The sequence below is a fragment of the Bubalus kerabau genome, chromosome 8 (assembly GCF_029407905.1).
Source record: "Bubalus kerabau isolate K-KA32 ecotype Philippines breed swamp buffalo chromosome 8, PCC_UOA_SB_1v2, whole genome shotgun sequence".
Classification (NCBI taxonomy): Eukaryota; Metazoa; Chordata; class Mammalia; order Artiodactyla; family Bovidae; genus Bubalus; species Bubalus kerabau.
In genome coordinates this window covers 117,268,403-117,282,996 of record NC_073631.1, presented here as the reverse complement: position 1 = coordinate 117,282,996, position 14,594 = coordinate 117,268,403, and the positions used below count along the sequence as shown (strand labels likewise).

The window sequence follows — 14,594 nt, the reverse complement described above, 5'->3', positions numbered from 1 at the left end:
CCAAGATAACCATGTTGGTGTGATCACTCACCTAGAGCCAGACATCCTGGAATGCAAAGTCAAGTGGGCCTTAGGAAGCATCACTACGAACAAAGCTAGTAGAGGTGATGGAATTCCAGTTGAGCTATTTCAAATCTTAAAAGATGATGCTGTGAAAGTGCTGCACTCAATATGCCAGCAAATTTGGAAAACTCAGCAGTGGCCACAGGACTAGAAAAGGTCAGTTTTCATTCCAATCCCAAAGAAAGGCAATGCCAAACAATGTTCAAACTATTGCACAATTGCACTCATCTCACACACTAACAAAGTAATCTCAAAATTCTCCAAGCCAGGCTTCAACAGTATGTGAACCATGAACTTCCAGATGTTCAAGCTGGATTTAGAAAAGGCAGAGGAACCAGAGATCAAATTGCCAACATCTGCTGGATCATTGAAAAAGCAAGAGAGTTCCAGAAAAACATCTACTTCTGCTTTATTGACTATGCCAAAGCCTTTGACTGTGTGGATCACAATAAACTGTGGGAAATTCTTAAAGATATGGGAGTACCAGATCACCTTACCTGCCTCCTGAGAAACCTGTATGCAGATCAAGAAGCAACAGTTAGAACTTGACATGGAACAACAGACTGGTTCCAGATTGGGAAAGGAATACGTCAAGGCTGTACATTGTCACACCATTTATTTAACTTATATGCAGAGTACATCATGCGAAATGCTGGGCTGGATGAAGCACAAGCTGGAATCAAGACTGCAGAGAGAAATATCAATAACCTCAGATATGTAGATGACACCACCCTTATGGCAGAAAGTGAAGAAGAACTAAAGAGCCTCTTGATGAAGTGAAAGAGGAGAGTGAAAAAGCTGGCTTAAAACTCCACATTAAAAAAACTAAGATCATGGCATCTGGTCCCATCACTTCATGGCAAATAGATGGGGAAACAATGGAAACAGTGACAGACTTTATTATTTGGGGCTCCAAAATCACTGCAGATGGTGACTGCAGACAAGACATTAAAAGACGGCTGCTGCTTGGAAAAAAAGCTATGACCAACCTAGACAGCGTATTAAAAAGCAGAGACATTATTTTGTCAACAAAGGTCTGTCTAGTCAAAGCTATGGTTTTTCCAGTAGTCATGTATGGATGTGAGAGTTGGACCACAAAGAAGGCTGAGCAATGAAGAATTGATGCTTTTGAACTGTGGTGTTGGAGAAGACTCTTGAGAGTCCCTAGGACTGCAAGGAGATCCAACCAGTTAATCCTAAAGGAAATCAGTCCTGAATATTCAGTGGAAGGACTGACACCACCTGATGCAAAGAACTGACTCCTTGGAAAAGACCCTGATTCTTGGAAAGATTGAAGGCAGGAGGAGAAGGGGACAACAGAGGATGAGATGGTTGGATGGCATCACCGACTCGATGGACATGAGTTTGGGCAAGCTCCAGGAGTTGGTGATGGACAGGGAGGCCTGGCGGGCTGCAGACCATGGGGTGGCAGAGAGTCAGACACAACTGAGCAACTAAACTGAGCTGAACTGAGGGAAACAGTAGAAAGATCAGTGGTTGCCAGAGGTTAGGTTAGGAGAGGGAAAGATGAAGAGACGGAGCACAGAGGATTCTTAGGCAGTGAAACTACTCTGGATGATACTGTGATGCTGGACACATGTTGTTATACATTTATCCAAACCCAGAGAATGTGCACCAGCCAGAGTGACCCCTGTGGTCACCTATGGGCTTTGGGTGATTGAGATGTGTCAGTGTGTGTGTGTTCATCAGTAGTAACAGGTTTAACCGCTCTGGTGGGAGATGCTGGTTACAAGGGAGGCTGTGTGTCAGGTGGGGCGGGGGAGGGAGTATAAGGAAACTGCCCGTACTTTCTGCTCTATTTTGCTGAGAATCTAAAATTGCCCTAGGGTATTACTTGGCGGTCCCATGATTAGGACTTTTCCCTCTAACTACTGAAGGCCTGGGGTTTGATCCCACAAGCCACATGGTGTGACCAAAATTTAAAAAAAAAAAAAAAAAGCTCTAAAAAAATAAAGCAGGCTTAAGCTAAGTATGAACTCTAGAGAAAATAAAAGGTACCCAGGAAAAGAGGAACGTTCACAGTTTACTATATGGGCTCAGCCATGTTTCCTGGGGCCTGAAGTTTATACAATTGAGGGAGAAGTCTTCAAGAAAAGAACAACACTAAATCAGAAAAAAATCTGATCAAATCTCAGAGCAATTTCTGGAAGCTTTGTATTTTCACTGTCCTGACAAAGCCCAAACTCCTGAACAAGCATCCCAGACACCCTGCCCTGGACACGGATCTTCGCCTGCTCCTGCACAAATGGGGGCCGGCAGTGCTCAGCTTCTCAAAACTCAGCACCAACACCCCCTCTTCTGTGAATGTACCCCACTACTCCCTTCCCCAGGGCTTCCTGCAGGGCGTGGGAAGAAGCTGGAGGCGAATTTGAATCCCAGCTCTGCCACCTAGGAGCTACATGGCCTCGGACACATCCTTTGACCTCCCAGAGCTTCGTGCTTTATCTTCTATAAACACAAATACTAATGTCCGTCCTACAGGAGGGCTGGAAAGAACAAACACCTGATCCAGAGCTGGGAATGTGGGGAGGGCGAGAAAACACGTCTTTCTTGCTGTCTATCAGCATTAATTTTTCTTTTACTTGTGGTAAAAAAAAAGAAAAGAAAATTTACCATCTTAACCTTTTTAAGTGTAAGGATCTGTGGCATCAAGTACTATCACCTTGCTATTAGACCATCAGCACCACCCATCCACGGGGCTCTTTTCATCCAGCAAGCCCAGTTCTGTCCCATTAAACCCTAACTGCCCACTCCGCCTCCCCCCAGCCCCGGCACCCTCCGTTCTACTTTCTGTCCCCTCCAGCACGGGGACTGGCCCGGGTGACAGCGAAAGTGAAAGTTGTCCAGTCGTGTCTGACTCTTTACAACCCCCACCATACAGTATACAGTCCATGGAATTCTCCAGGCCGGAATACCAGAGTGGGAAGCCTTTCCCTTCTCTAGGTGATCTTTCCAAGCCAGGGATCGAACCCAGGTCTCCCATATTGCAGGCAGACTCTTTACCAGCCAAGCACAAGAGAAGCCCAAGAATACTGGAGGGGAAAAAAAAAAAAAAAGAATACTGGAGGGGGTAGCCTATCCCTTCTCCAGCAGATCTTCCCGACCCAGGTATTGAACCAGGGTCTCCTACACTGCAGGTAGATTCTTTACCAACTGAGCTATCTATTTACATGTATTCATCCCCCATCTGGAGCTTCCCTGCTGGCTCAGATAGTAAAGAATCCACCTGCAATGTTGAAAACCTGAGTTTGATCCCTGGGTCGGGAAGATCCCCTAGAGAAGGAAATGGAAACCCACCCCAGTATTCTTGCCTGAAGAATCCCATGGACAGAGGATCGGGCTACAGTCTATGGGGTCGCAAAGAATCGGACATAACTGAGTGACTCACACTTTCACTTTTCAACCCCCATATGGCCCAGAGGCGTCTCACACCCCTGCCCCACAGTCTGGTACAGAGCCAGGCCCACAGTAATACCAGCTCCAGGAGGAGATGCAGGACCCCTGAGCAAGATACACAGACAGAAGGTCTCAAATGGTTTCATGGTTTCCTGGCCTGATTTTACATAGCTGGTGATCAGAAAATATTAAAAGTCTAACAGAAGATACAGATGATTTTTGTAAGCATTTACTTATTTGTTGAATGGGTAAAATAGTCTAAATTCAAAATCTACAAGTGAAAATACAGTGGAAAGTAAATGTCCCTCCACTCCAACCTCCAGCCCTCTGGTGACCAGAGGCCACCACTGTGCCCATTTTCTCCTGGATCCTTCTAGAGGACTTGTGTGTGTGTATAGTGGAGCACTCACGAGCACATACATCACACATCACACACTTTGGCACACTTTGCACACCATTCTGCACACTTTTCTTTTATTCCCTTGTCTCATCTTTGAGAGTCTTCTTTATCCTCCTCTATCAGCACACACAGGGTTTCCCTACTGTTTGATAGATTCATTGAGTGGCGTATTCATCTTATCACATGTACATCTGTCACCTGATTTATTTACTTTGTCACCTGCCAATGAACATTTAGACATCGCCAGTTTCTTGGTATTCAAGCAGCACTACAGTGAACAACCCCAGATCTCACTGACTCACGACTGAATTTTTTGTTTTTGTTTTTGTTTTTTCACGACTGAATTTTATATAGTGTGTATCTGTTAATCCCAAACTTAATTTATACCCCCATCCTCTTTGGTAATCCTACATTTGTTTTCTGTGTCTGTGAGTCTATTTCTGTTTTGTAAATAAATTCATTTGTATCATTTTTTTTAGATTCCACGTACAAGTGATATGATGTCGTCTTTCTCTGTTGCAGGCAACAGAACCTTATTCAGCCTTCAGAGAGAGAACTCTGACACATGCTGCAACGTGGAAGAACCTCGAGGTCCTATGCTAGTGAGCTGTCAGTCACTTAAGGTCAGCTATTGTAGGATCTTGCTTATGCCAGGCTCTCAAGATAGTCAGGTTCACGGAGATAGAGAGGTGGGCAAGTGAGCAGAGAGGTTCATCTGGGCTTCCAGAGTCCCTGCAGAGAAAGGAGCAGAGCTGGAGGGACCCACATGAGACCTTGGGGCTCCCCTGATAGCTCAGCTGGTAAAGAATCCACCAGCAATGTGGGAGACCTGGGTTCGATCCCAGGGTTGGGAAGATCCCCTGGAGAAGGGAACGACTACCCACTCCAGTATTCTGGCCTGGAGAATCTGACACATGCAAAGAGTCTGACATGACTGAGTGACTTTCACTCACTCACTCAGATTGAGACCATGAGTGTGCAAGCAGATAATGGGGTGGGGGATATTGGTCCGAACCTGTCCCAGCACATGTGTGTGTGTTTGTGGTGTGTGTGTTGTGTGTGTGGTCTCTGTGTGCCTGGTGTGTGGGGTGTGTATGTGTGGTGTGTGTGATGTGTGTGGTGTGTATGTGTGTGGTGAGTGTGTGTGTGGTGTGTGTGATGTGTGTCTGTGTGTGTGTGGTGTGTGGTATGTGTGTATATGTGTGTGGTGTGTTTGTGTGATGTGTGTCTGCGTGTGTGGTGTGTGTGTGTGGTGTGTGGTATGTGTGGTGTGTGTGTGTATGTGGTGTGTGTGTGATGTGTGTGTGGGGGTGTGCGTGTGGTGTGTGATGTGTGTGGCAGTGTGTGTGCGTGTGGTGTGTGTGTGTGCATGTGTGCGGTGTGTAGTTGTGTGGTGAGTGTGTGTGTGGTGTGTGTCTGTGTGTGTGTGGCGTGTGGTATGTGTGTATATGTGTGTGGTGTGTTTGTGTGATGTGTGTCTGCGTGTGTGGGGTGTGCGTGTGGTGTGTGATGTGTGTGGCAGTGTGTGTGCGTGTGGTGTGTGTGTGTGGTGTGTGGTATGTGTGGTGTGTGTGTGTATGTGGTGTGTGTGATGTGTGTGGGGGGGTGTGCGTGTGGTGTGTGATGTGTGTGGCAGTGTGTGTGCGTGTGGGGTGTGTGTGTGTGTGGTGTGGTGTGTGTGTGTATGTGGTGTGTGTGTGATGTGTGTGGGGGTGTGTTTGGTGTGTGTGTGGTGTGGTGTGTGTGTGTGTGTGTCCTGGAGTGGGTACCGCCTGCGATCACTCGGGATGCTCTGGCGGTCTGGGTGAGCCCGCAGAGGAGCAGGCGCGTCTACAGACCTCCAGCGCATCCGTGTTCAGCCCGAAGCTCACGACGGGCCTGCGAGCCCGGCGATCACAAATGCGGATGCACGGGGCGACGCCGTCCGCTCCGATCCCTAACTCATTATTAAGCCGCTCGCTCTTTGCAGACGCTCCCTGCGCCTCCCCCGCTCCGGGCTGCGGCGGCGGCGCAGGCGCCGGGCCGAGCCGAGCGCCGAGCGGGGAGCGAGTGGCCGCGCTCCGGGCCGGGGTCCCGGGGGAGCAGGTGAGCGACCCGCGCCGCGCGGTCCCCGGGCCCCCAGAGGAGACGCCGCCGGGCCGCGCTGCGCCGGCGCCCCGGCCTCCCTGTTTGTCGGTGCCCGTCTTGCCTGCGTTGACATCACCCCCCTCCCTTGCCTGGCACCCCTCCTCCCCCACCCCGCCTGCTATCTCCTCTCCTCCCGCCTGCCTGGCATCCCTCGCCCCCCCCCACGTCTGGCATCTCCCCCGCCTCCCCTGGCCTGGCATCTCCCTGTCCCCCCCACCCCCGGCTGGCACCTCCCTTCTTTCCCCTGCCTGGCACCTCCCCTTACCTGGCAGCCGCCTTCTGCTTCTTCCTCCTCCCCTCCTTCTTTCCTGACCGCCCCCCCCTCCCCCGACTCTCTCCCTCCCCTGCGGGGCACCTCCCCCACTCCCTCTCTTGCACCTCTTCCATGCCTGGCAGACTCCCATCCCTCCCCTCGCATTCTCCCTCCTCCTCACCCCTGCCTGGCATCTTTCCCTACCCCCCCCCAGTACCTCCCCATTCTCCCCTGTCTTTCCCCTCTTTCCCTTTGCCTGGCACCCTCCTGCCTGCTACCTTCCTCTCTTCCCCTGTGTCTGGCACCCACACCCCTCCCCATCGCCTGGCACTTCCTCATGCTGCTCCTGACTGGCACCCTCTGCCTCCTCCCCACTCCCCCCCTGGCACCTGCCCTCCTTCCCCAGCCTGACATCTCCCTTCCTGCCCACTGCCTGCCTGGCACCTTCCCTGTCTCCACTTGGCATCCTCTGGCCTGGACACCTGTCCCCCATTCAGATTGTCCCGCTGTCTCCCACCTTCCCGCAGGTTACCTCCTCCCAGCCCTGGCTTGGTATTGTCTCCCCTCTTGGCATCGTCCCCATCTCATTGCCTCCCCTTCCTCCTCACCCTTGCGGCCAACACCACCTACACATGATCCTCAACTGCTCTCAAGCCCCCCCAATACTTACCGAACTGCCCCCCGACACCCCACCATCTGCCCTGATAGTGACCCCCGCTCCCAACTGTCCTGCTCTCGCGTGGGAGTGAAGCCAGGAAGGCTGTGCACACAGGGAGGGCTCAGTGTGAGCTGAGCGGAGTACAGAGCAGGTCAGCTCTACCTGCTGGCCACCCCCAGGATTCCCTTGGGATGGGGCCTGAGCTCCAGAAGGCATCCAGCTCCCATCCTGGCTCACAGTCCACCTTTCCGTTCTGCCAAGTCTCCCAGATTGGCCTCCCCTGCCAGGGCCCAGGCTCTGCCTGCATTCTCTGCTCTCATCCTCCCAACTCTGCCGGGAGGACCTGGCCTCCGACAGCTTTCTGCTCTCACACCAGTCCTTCTTGGACCACCCAGCCGGGCTGGCTCCTGCTCAGTGCACCTCCTGCCTTCCCCAGACCGTGCCAGGGAATGCCCCACACATGGGCCCCTCTAGCATCTTCCCCCACCTCCTCGGGCCCACTGTGAGTCTGCTCTGTGCTCAGGGTCTGGGCCGCCCCTCCCACTGCCCTCTTCTTTCAGATCCTCCTCAGAATGGCCCTTGGTGCTGCAGGCACGGTAGGCTCTGGGCGCGGGCACCAAGGGGGCACTGGATGAGTCCCCCGCTGCAGGACCCTGCCACCTATGACCGCAGGCCTTCAGCACCCGCCCGCCGTGGTACAGGTAGGCTCTGCCTTCCCCACCAGCCCCGGAGTGGCTGGGCCTCTGCTCACACTCCACGGCCCCCTCTTGGCACTTCCGCCCCCATCTGGCCCCTGGCAGTGCCTCTTCTCATGCCCTGCGAGGGCCAGAGCCTCTGCCCAGACCCTGCTGCCAGCTCCCCCTACCCACAACCCCCGCCCACCCCTACCACCCATCTTGCTCGGGGGGTATCTTGTCCGATACAAGATACATCTTGCATCTTGTCCCTCACCTCTCGCCGTCCCTGGGCCCTGCCTTGCATGGCCATTGGAGCCAGGGATACGTGAGCCTGAAGCCAAATTTTTGCTTCATGTGAAAATGGTCTGGGGGCTCTGGCTTGTCCCACTTCCTCCTTCTTCCTTCCTCCTGGCTTGTGCCCAGATCCCCCCTAGACACACACCTCTGTGCTTCTCACCTGTGTGTGAGTGCTCACATGCGCCCATAACACCCCACAAACACACACACTTTCTGCAGCCAAGGGGAACCTGCTGAGCTGCGGTACAACTTGGGCCCTGGAAACCTACCCCGGACATGCTAGGGCGCATGTCTTCAAGCCTTCTGAGCCCCAGGCAGGGCTTTGTTTGGGGCGGGAGGGGTGATGGTGGCGCCCTGTTGTTGGGTGTCTGGTGGCGGATAGTCCCGTGCTGACACGAGGCAGGCCCAGGCTCAGGGGTGCTCTCAGGCCCGTTGCACGTGAGTTGGATCCTCCTGAGTCTCCTCCCGGCACCATGGCAGAGAGGGGGACAGCCTGGCTAGTCCCAGGGTGGTGTCCCTGGTCCAGAAGGAAGCACTGAGGCACTGCATGGAAAGGCTGCCTGCCCCAGAGCCCAGACCATCCATGGGAGGGGGTTGGAGCCCAGTCTGAGCTCTCCCAGTCTAGCCTCACCAGTGGGCATCACCTGGTAACAGATTAGGTGCTGTCGGGGGCCCTGGAGGTGTGAGGGCCCAGTCCCTGCCCTCAGGCTGGCAGTCCAGCAGAGGGAGCAGACTTGGCCGGCCGGCCCACAGGAAGTGCCCTAAGTAGGGTGATTTGAAGTAGGCTTTGGAGAACAGGGGGCTTCCCTGGTGGTTCAGCTGGTAAAGAATCTGCCTGCAATGCGGGAGACCCGGGTGCTATCCGTGCATTGGGAAGATCCCCTGGAGAAGGGAAAGGCTACCCACTCTAGTATTCTGGCCTGGAGAATTGTCCATGGGGTCGCAAAGAGTCAGACACTATTGAGCGACTTTCATTTTGGGAGAACAGGAAGGTGGGGAAGACTGGTGATGCGAGGGTAGGGGGTGGACCAAATAAGAGTGCTAGTCTCAGCTTCTCCTCCCTCGGAAAGAGCAGAGGAACTTGCTTTCCTGCCTGGACTGCTCTGAAGTCCAAGGCAGTCCTGCCCCTCTCTACCCTGCACCCCTCTGGTAGGCTGTGCCCGGGGTGGTATGGGGCAGGGGCAGCCTGGCTGGCCCAGAGATGGAGCAGCACTGGGTGGCAGAGAGGCCATGACCTGGTGCTGGTCACCGCGGAAACAGGTGCAGCTCATCCAGGCCCCCAGACAAATGTTGACCCCCTATCCTGCAACCTAACCACTGGCAAGGTTAAGGGCGAATGTGTTCCTTAGTTTGTGGGGTTGGATTGTAAAGGTGTGAGCTAGTCTACTAAATACATTCTTCCCAGGCAGCTCTGAAGTTCTGGGGCATCTGAAGGTGGAGGCCAGGTCAAATGTGGGGCTGGTTGATGGGAAGTCAGCCGAGTTTCCCAGGTACCCCAGAGCCAGGCCTCCACATGGTGAATCCTCGTGAATTGCAGTTGCTCTGGGGTGCACTGAGATAATCCCTAAGGGGGTCCCCAGCAGCAGTAGGTGGGTGCCCTGGGCTGTTCCAGGCCTTTCCCAGAGGACCAGAGGAGGTCACCTAGCTGAAGGGGTGGGTGGAGAGGGAGGGGAGGCTTGAGAAGACCCCGGGGGGTCAGGAGGCTCTGGGAGCAGTAAGTGCACCTTAGTGACCCCTGGTCCCCGAGAGGCCCCGGTCATGCAGTGAATCGAGGGTTCAGTCTAAGACTCCTGGGGAGTTGGGTACTCTGACCTCCCCACGTGATGAAGGTGGTGAGGAGTGAGATGCTGTGGGGTTTCTGGCGTTATATTTTGGAGTCCCCATTACCATAAAAAAAAGCCATGGACTTCCTTTGTGGCTCAGCTGGTAAAGAATCTGCCTGCAATGCAGGAGACCTGGGTTCAATCCCTGGGTTGGGAAGATCCCCTGGAGAAGGGAAAGGCTACCCACTGGAGAATTCCATAGCGGTCCACGGGATCGCAAAGAGTCAGACACAACTGAACGGCTTTCACTGCACTACCATAAAATTGGCCTTCATTCTGCGTGTGCACTTGCAGGCAGGGAGCCGGCTTTGACGCCCGGCGGCTTGGGCACGTGCTGTCATTTGGATGCTGACAGGCCCGTGCGAGCGTCTCGACGGCGCGAGGGGTGGGCAGGCGGGCCAGGCGTGCACAGCTGGAGCTGTCTTCACCCCAAATGCCCGCAGTGTGATTGCAAGTGAGAGCTGGTTGTCAGTGAGCTGTGAGCGCGGAAGTAATGAGCTGAGGTGTCACCTGGAGAGGTGTCACCGGGGGACCCAGAGCCACAGACACTCAGGATGAGCACACGGCCCTTGATTTGGGCTGGATTCTGAGCCCTCTTGACTCGCTGCGCCAGAGGGTTCAGCTGCTGCTGGGGGACACTCGGCCAAGGGTGACTGGGCAGCCATGGCTGTGTGGGACCTGCAGACCCCCAGTACCTCACAGGGGCCTGTGGGGACATGGCTGAGGGGGACTTTGTGGGGGGACAGCCATGGCGGTGTGGGACCTGCAGACCCCCAGTTCCTCACAGGGGCCTGTGGGGACATGGCTGAGGGGGACTTTGTGGGGGGACAGCCATAGCTGTGTGGGACCTGCAGACCCCCAGTTCCTCACAGGGGTCTGGGGGACCGAAGATGAGGGAGACTTTGTGGGGGGCGGCCATGGCTGTGTGGGACATCCTCAGCCCGACCTATGTCTCGATCTGCTTCCTACGCTGTGAAACCCATTTCTCTGTCACCCGAACTCACTTCCAGGAAATGTGAGAAATCGCCTCAGGAGTCTGTGGCTGTCCATGCCTTTACTGGAATGTAACAAACTTGGATCATCTCCCGTGTCGGCCTTCCTTTCCAGACGGAAGAACATTCTGGGGCTTGGAGTGAGGAGCAGTACGCTGTGAGGGGAGGGCAAGGGAGGAAAGATGCACTCGCAGTAAGCTGTGAGGGAAAGGCAGGCAGGAAAGATGCACTCGCCTCGTTCCAAGAGAGCTTGAGGTGGTCTGCAAAGACACACAGAGTGAGGGGCCCGGGGCAGAGGACCGCAGGGCGGGGAGGGGACGCTGCGGCCCAGGGTGAGGTGAGTGGGAGGAGGCCCGGTGTCACAGGGCAGTGTTAAGTGTTAAACTTATAACAGGGCAAATGTAAGCAGTTACAGTTGCCTGTAAGACAAAAACCTAACCATTTGCCCCCCAAAGACTATGATTTCTGGCCCACAGACCCCGAGAAGTGTCTCCCGTGAGGTGATGTGAGGGGAATCCTGTGTGACAGTTTTAGTGACATCCTCAACAATTCCACAGCAGTTTCCTCGGGCGCAGCCAAGGGCTGACAGAACATCGCGGCCATTTAAGTCCTGCTAACTGTGCTCAATCCAAAGATAAAACTTAGAGCAACTGGAAGGATGCACTGCCTGTTAGTATCTACAACAGTTTCCAGTATGTGTCAGGCAGCAGGGAAGTCTATTTAAAATCAGGAATCAAGTACAGAGTCACATTCTTGGGGAAGGGGATTATCCTCATAGGAAAATAAAGACCTCCATCAGTTCATCTGCCTGCAAAGCAGGGACCCAGGTTCAATTCCCGGGTTGGGAAGATCCCCTAGAGAAGGAAATGGCAACCCACTCCAGTATTCTTGCCTGGAGAATCCCATGGATGGAGGAGCCTGGCGGGCTACAGTCCATGGGGTCACAAGAGTTGGACACGACTGAGCGACTAAACCACCACCACCACCAGTATGTGTGCCCGACAGCTGAGCCTGGGTACGGGAAGGGACCAGCCACACACCCTTACCCCCAGGTCCTGAACCCTCCGAGGGCTAGACACAGATGCCAGGGATTTAGCATTCAAGTCTTGACTTAAATACCACTTCTTCAAGGGGCACTCTCTCCCCACCTGAGGTGTCAAGTTCCACCTTCTTATGTCTTACGCGTACATGCTAAATCGCTTCAGTCACGTCCTACTCTTTCCGACCCTATGGACTGCAGCCTGCCAGGCTCTTGTTCAGGATAGTGCTGGGGGAAAAAAACACAAAACTATGTGTTTTTTTATGGTCATGCAGCTTGGGGGAATCTTAGTTCCCTGACCAAGGGTTGAACCTGGGTCATAGCAGTGAAAAGGGCAGAGTCCTAACCACTGGGCCGCCAGGGAATTCTCACTTTCTTGAATGAATGAGCAGATGAATAAGGCAGTAGGAGAGAGCAGGTGGCCCTGACAGCTGACCCTAAAAGAAGCCTGAGATCCCTCTGCACTGTTGACCCCACACTCTCTATGCGCCCACAACCCAAGGGTGGGCCTTCCCGGCCTGCCCGCCTTGACCTGCCAACACCTGAGCTGCTCCGGGGGCCACACCTGGGGCAGTCCCTCACAGATAGAACCTGTTCACTGTGATCCAGGAAATCCATCCCCTCTTCAGTCGTTTTTGTGGTGAGGGAGGCTCTTCCTGCAACCTTGGTCTTGCCCTTGGAGTTACAGAGGATGGACCCCTTTTCTGCTTCCATGACAGGCCTCCTTGGAGACTGAATTCTGCCCTCTGCTTCCACGACATCTGACAGCCTCCAGCCGCTTGGAGGCAATTCTCCCACAGGCCCTGCATCTGCTCTGGGGAACGTCCAGCTCTTGTCTCTTCAGACAGTCCCTACCTGGGGGCCTGTGCCGGCTGCTCGGACCTTGGCGCCCACTGGGAGAGCAGGACACATAGGCTTCCGGGTCCCCCAAGCCTTCTTAGAGACTGAACTCTGCCCGGTCCCTGCCCCAGCCGACCTGGGCAGAAGCACTTAGCTCTCAGGCTCAGCGTCTGCAGTTAACACGAGGCTTACTACCTCGTCAAGAAAGGTTCAGTGCGATGCTGCAGACCGAGCTCTCTGCTCAAGGCCCGCACACCATGGCTGGCCTCGGCCCCTCATCACCGCTGGGTTAAAACGTGATGCTGGGCGCTGTGCCGCCTCCAGGTGTCGTCTGTAGACCCCAGGGCACTGCTATGGTGACTCGTGTCTCCGTAGATTCCAGCCCTCTGTGCTTACTGCCGCGGGTTGTGTTGGAGTCAGCGAGAAGCCCCGGGGGCTTTCCGCACGCCCCCCATCCCAATCCCCGCAACCTCCACCCCCCAGCAAGAAGGGCATCTCCGGGTCGGTTCTGAGAACTTAGGTGCGGTTACCTTGTGAGCCTCCGCCATCTCTCCAGCAGCATCTGGCCGTCCAGCCGGACGCAGTCTTTAGGAGGCCTGCCTTCTTGGCCTTTCATGACTTTTTTCGCTGGAAAAAAAAAGTGTGGTCCTCCGTCTGTCCTGGACTTGCAAACAGATTCCTTCCGGTCTCCGCAGCTGAATCAACAGCGCGGGCCCAGGTGGGTGGGCTGGAGGAGGCGATGCCGGCGCGGGGGAGGGTCCTGCCGGTGGGGGCGGGCCCGAGTAGAGGGAGGGGAGGCTGACGTCCGCCAGCCTGAGAATCCCACTCCCCGCTACCCCCACCGGCAGGTGCATCATGTGCTTTTGCTTTTGCTTGCCTCAGTTTCCCCTCTGAGCCCCAATTTTATCACCCCTCCCCCTATTTTGGTGGCTCAGATGGTAAAGAACCTGCCTGCAATGCAGGAGACCCAGGTTCGATCCCTGGGTCGGGGAAGATACCCTCCCTCCCCCCGAGAAGGGAATGGCAACTCACTCCAGTATTCTTGCCTGGAGAATCCCATGGACAGAGGAGCCTGGGGGCGGGCTCCAGTCCTTGGGGTCCTGAACAGTCAGACACGACTGAGCGACTCTTGCTTTCGCTTTTTCCTTTACCCCCATTCTACCCAGGCCCATTCCTTCAGGAGAAAACAGTCTTAGATAATATGCCCCCTGGGGGGTGGACAGACCCCACTTTCTTCGCAGCACCTGAGGCCCAGTGCTGCGACTTCAGGAAGGAAGTAGGGGAAGCAGGCTGGAGTCAGACTAGGACAGCCAGTGTAGACCGAGGGCTTATTGGGGTTTGCAGACTCTCCCGTGGCTTAACTGATTTATCTTCACCACAACACTGTGAGTTAAATATGATCATCACCACTTTTAAGATGGGAAACTGAGGTACACAGAGGCTAGGGAACGTCCCAGTGGTCAGGGAAGAGTCCCAGCTGAGTTCTGTCCACTGCTTCCTCAGAAGGGCCATGACCCAAACCGCAGCCCCCAAAGGGCAAAGCAACCAGCCCTTTATACGTGACCCCTTTCACCCCAGCTCTGAGGCAGGGGTCAAAGGCTAGTTGTCATGGTCTGCAAGATCCACCCTACTTCCCATTGATTGCTGGGTCTCCAGGGACATGGACTTCCCACATGGCGCTATTGGTAAAGAATCCACCTGTAAGGCAGGCGATGCCAGTTCAGATCCCTGGGTGGGAAGGATCCCCTGGAGGAGGAAATGGCAACCCATTCCATACTGTTGCCTGGAGAATCCCATGGAAGAGGAGCCTGGTGGGCTACAGTTCATGGGGTTACAGAGTCGGACATGACTTAGCATGCACACGCATGCATGCCCTAGGGGTGTGAGAGACTCAACCAACCCCTAAAATAGGGAACAGGATGCTGTGTATTGTACAGCTCGCACCCCTTCAGAAAGAGAGCCCCTCAACTCCATCTGTGTTGCCAGATTTCCAGTGTTTTAAGAGATT

General features: G+C 54.5%; 1 protein-coding gene across 1 annotated transcript in view; it reads left to right on the top strand.

Moving 5' to 3' along the window:
• The first annotated feature begins 7,480 nt into the window (after positions 1-7,480).
• SMARCD3 (SWI/SNF related, matrix associated, actin dependent regulator of chromatin, subfamily d, member 3) overlaps positions 7,481-14,594 on the top strand; it is a 31,747-nt gene continuing 24,633 nt past the window's right edge. The window contains exon 1 of the mRNA XM_055591292.1: positions 7,481-7,619. Within this exon, the coding sequence (XP_055447267.1) occupies positions 7,581-7,619 (39 nt within the window). The 5' untranslated portion in view covers positions 7,481-7,580. The remainder of the gene's footprint in view (positions 7,620-14,594) is intronic.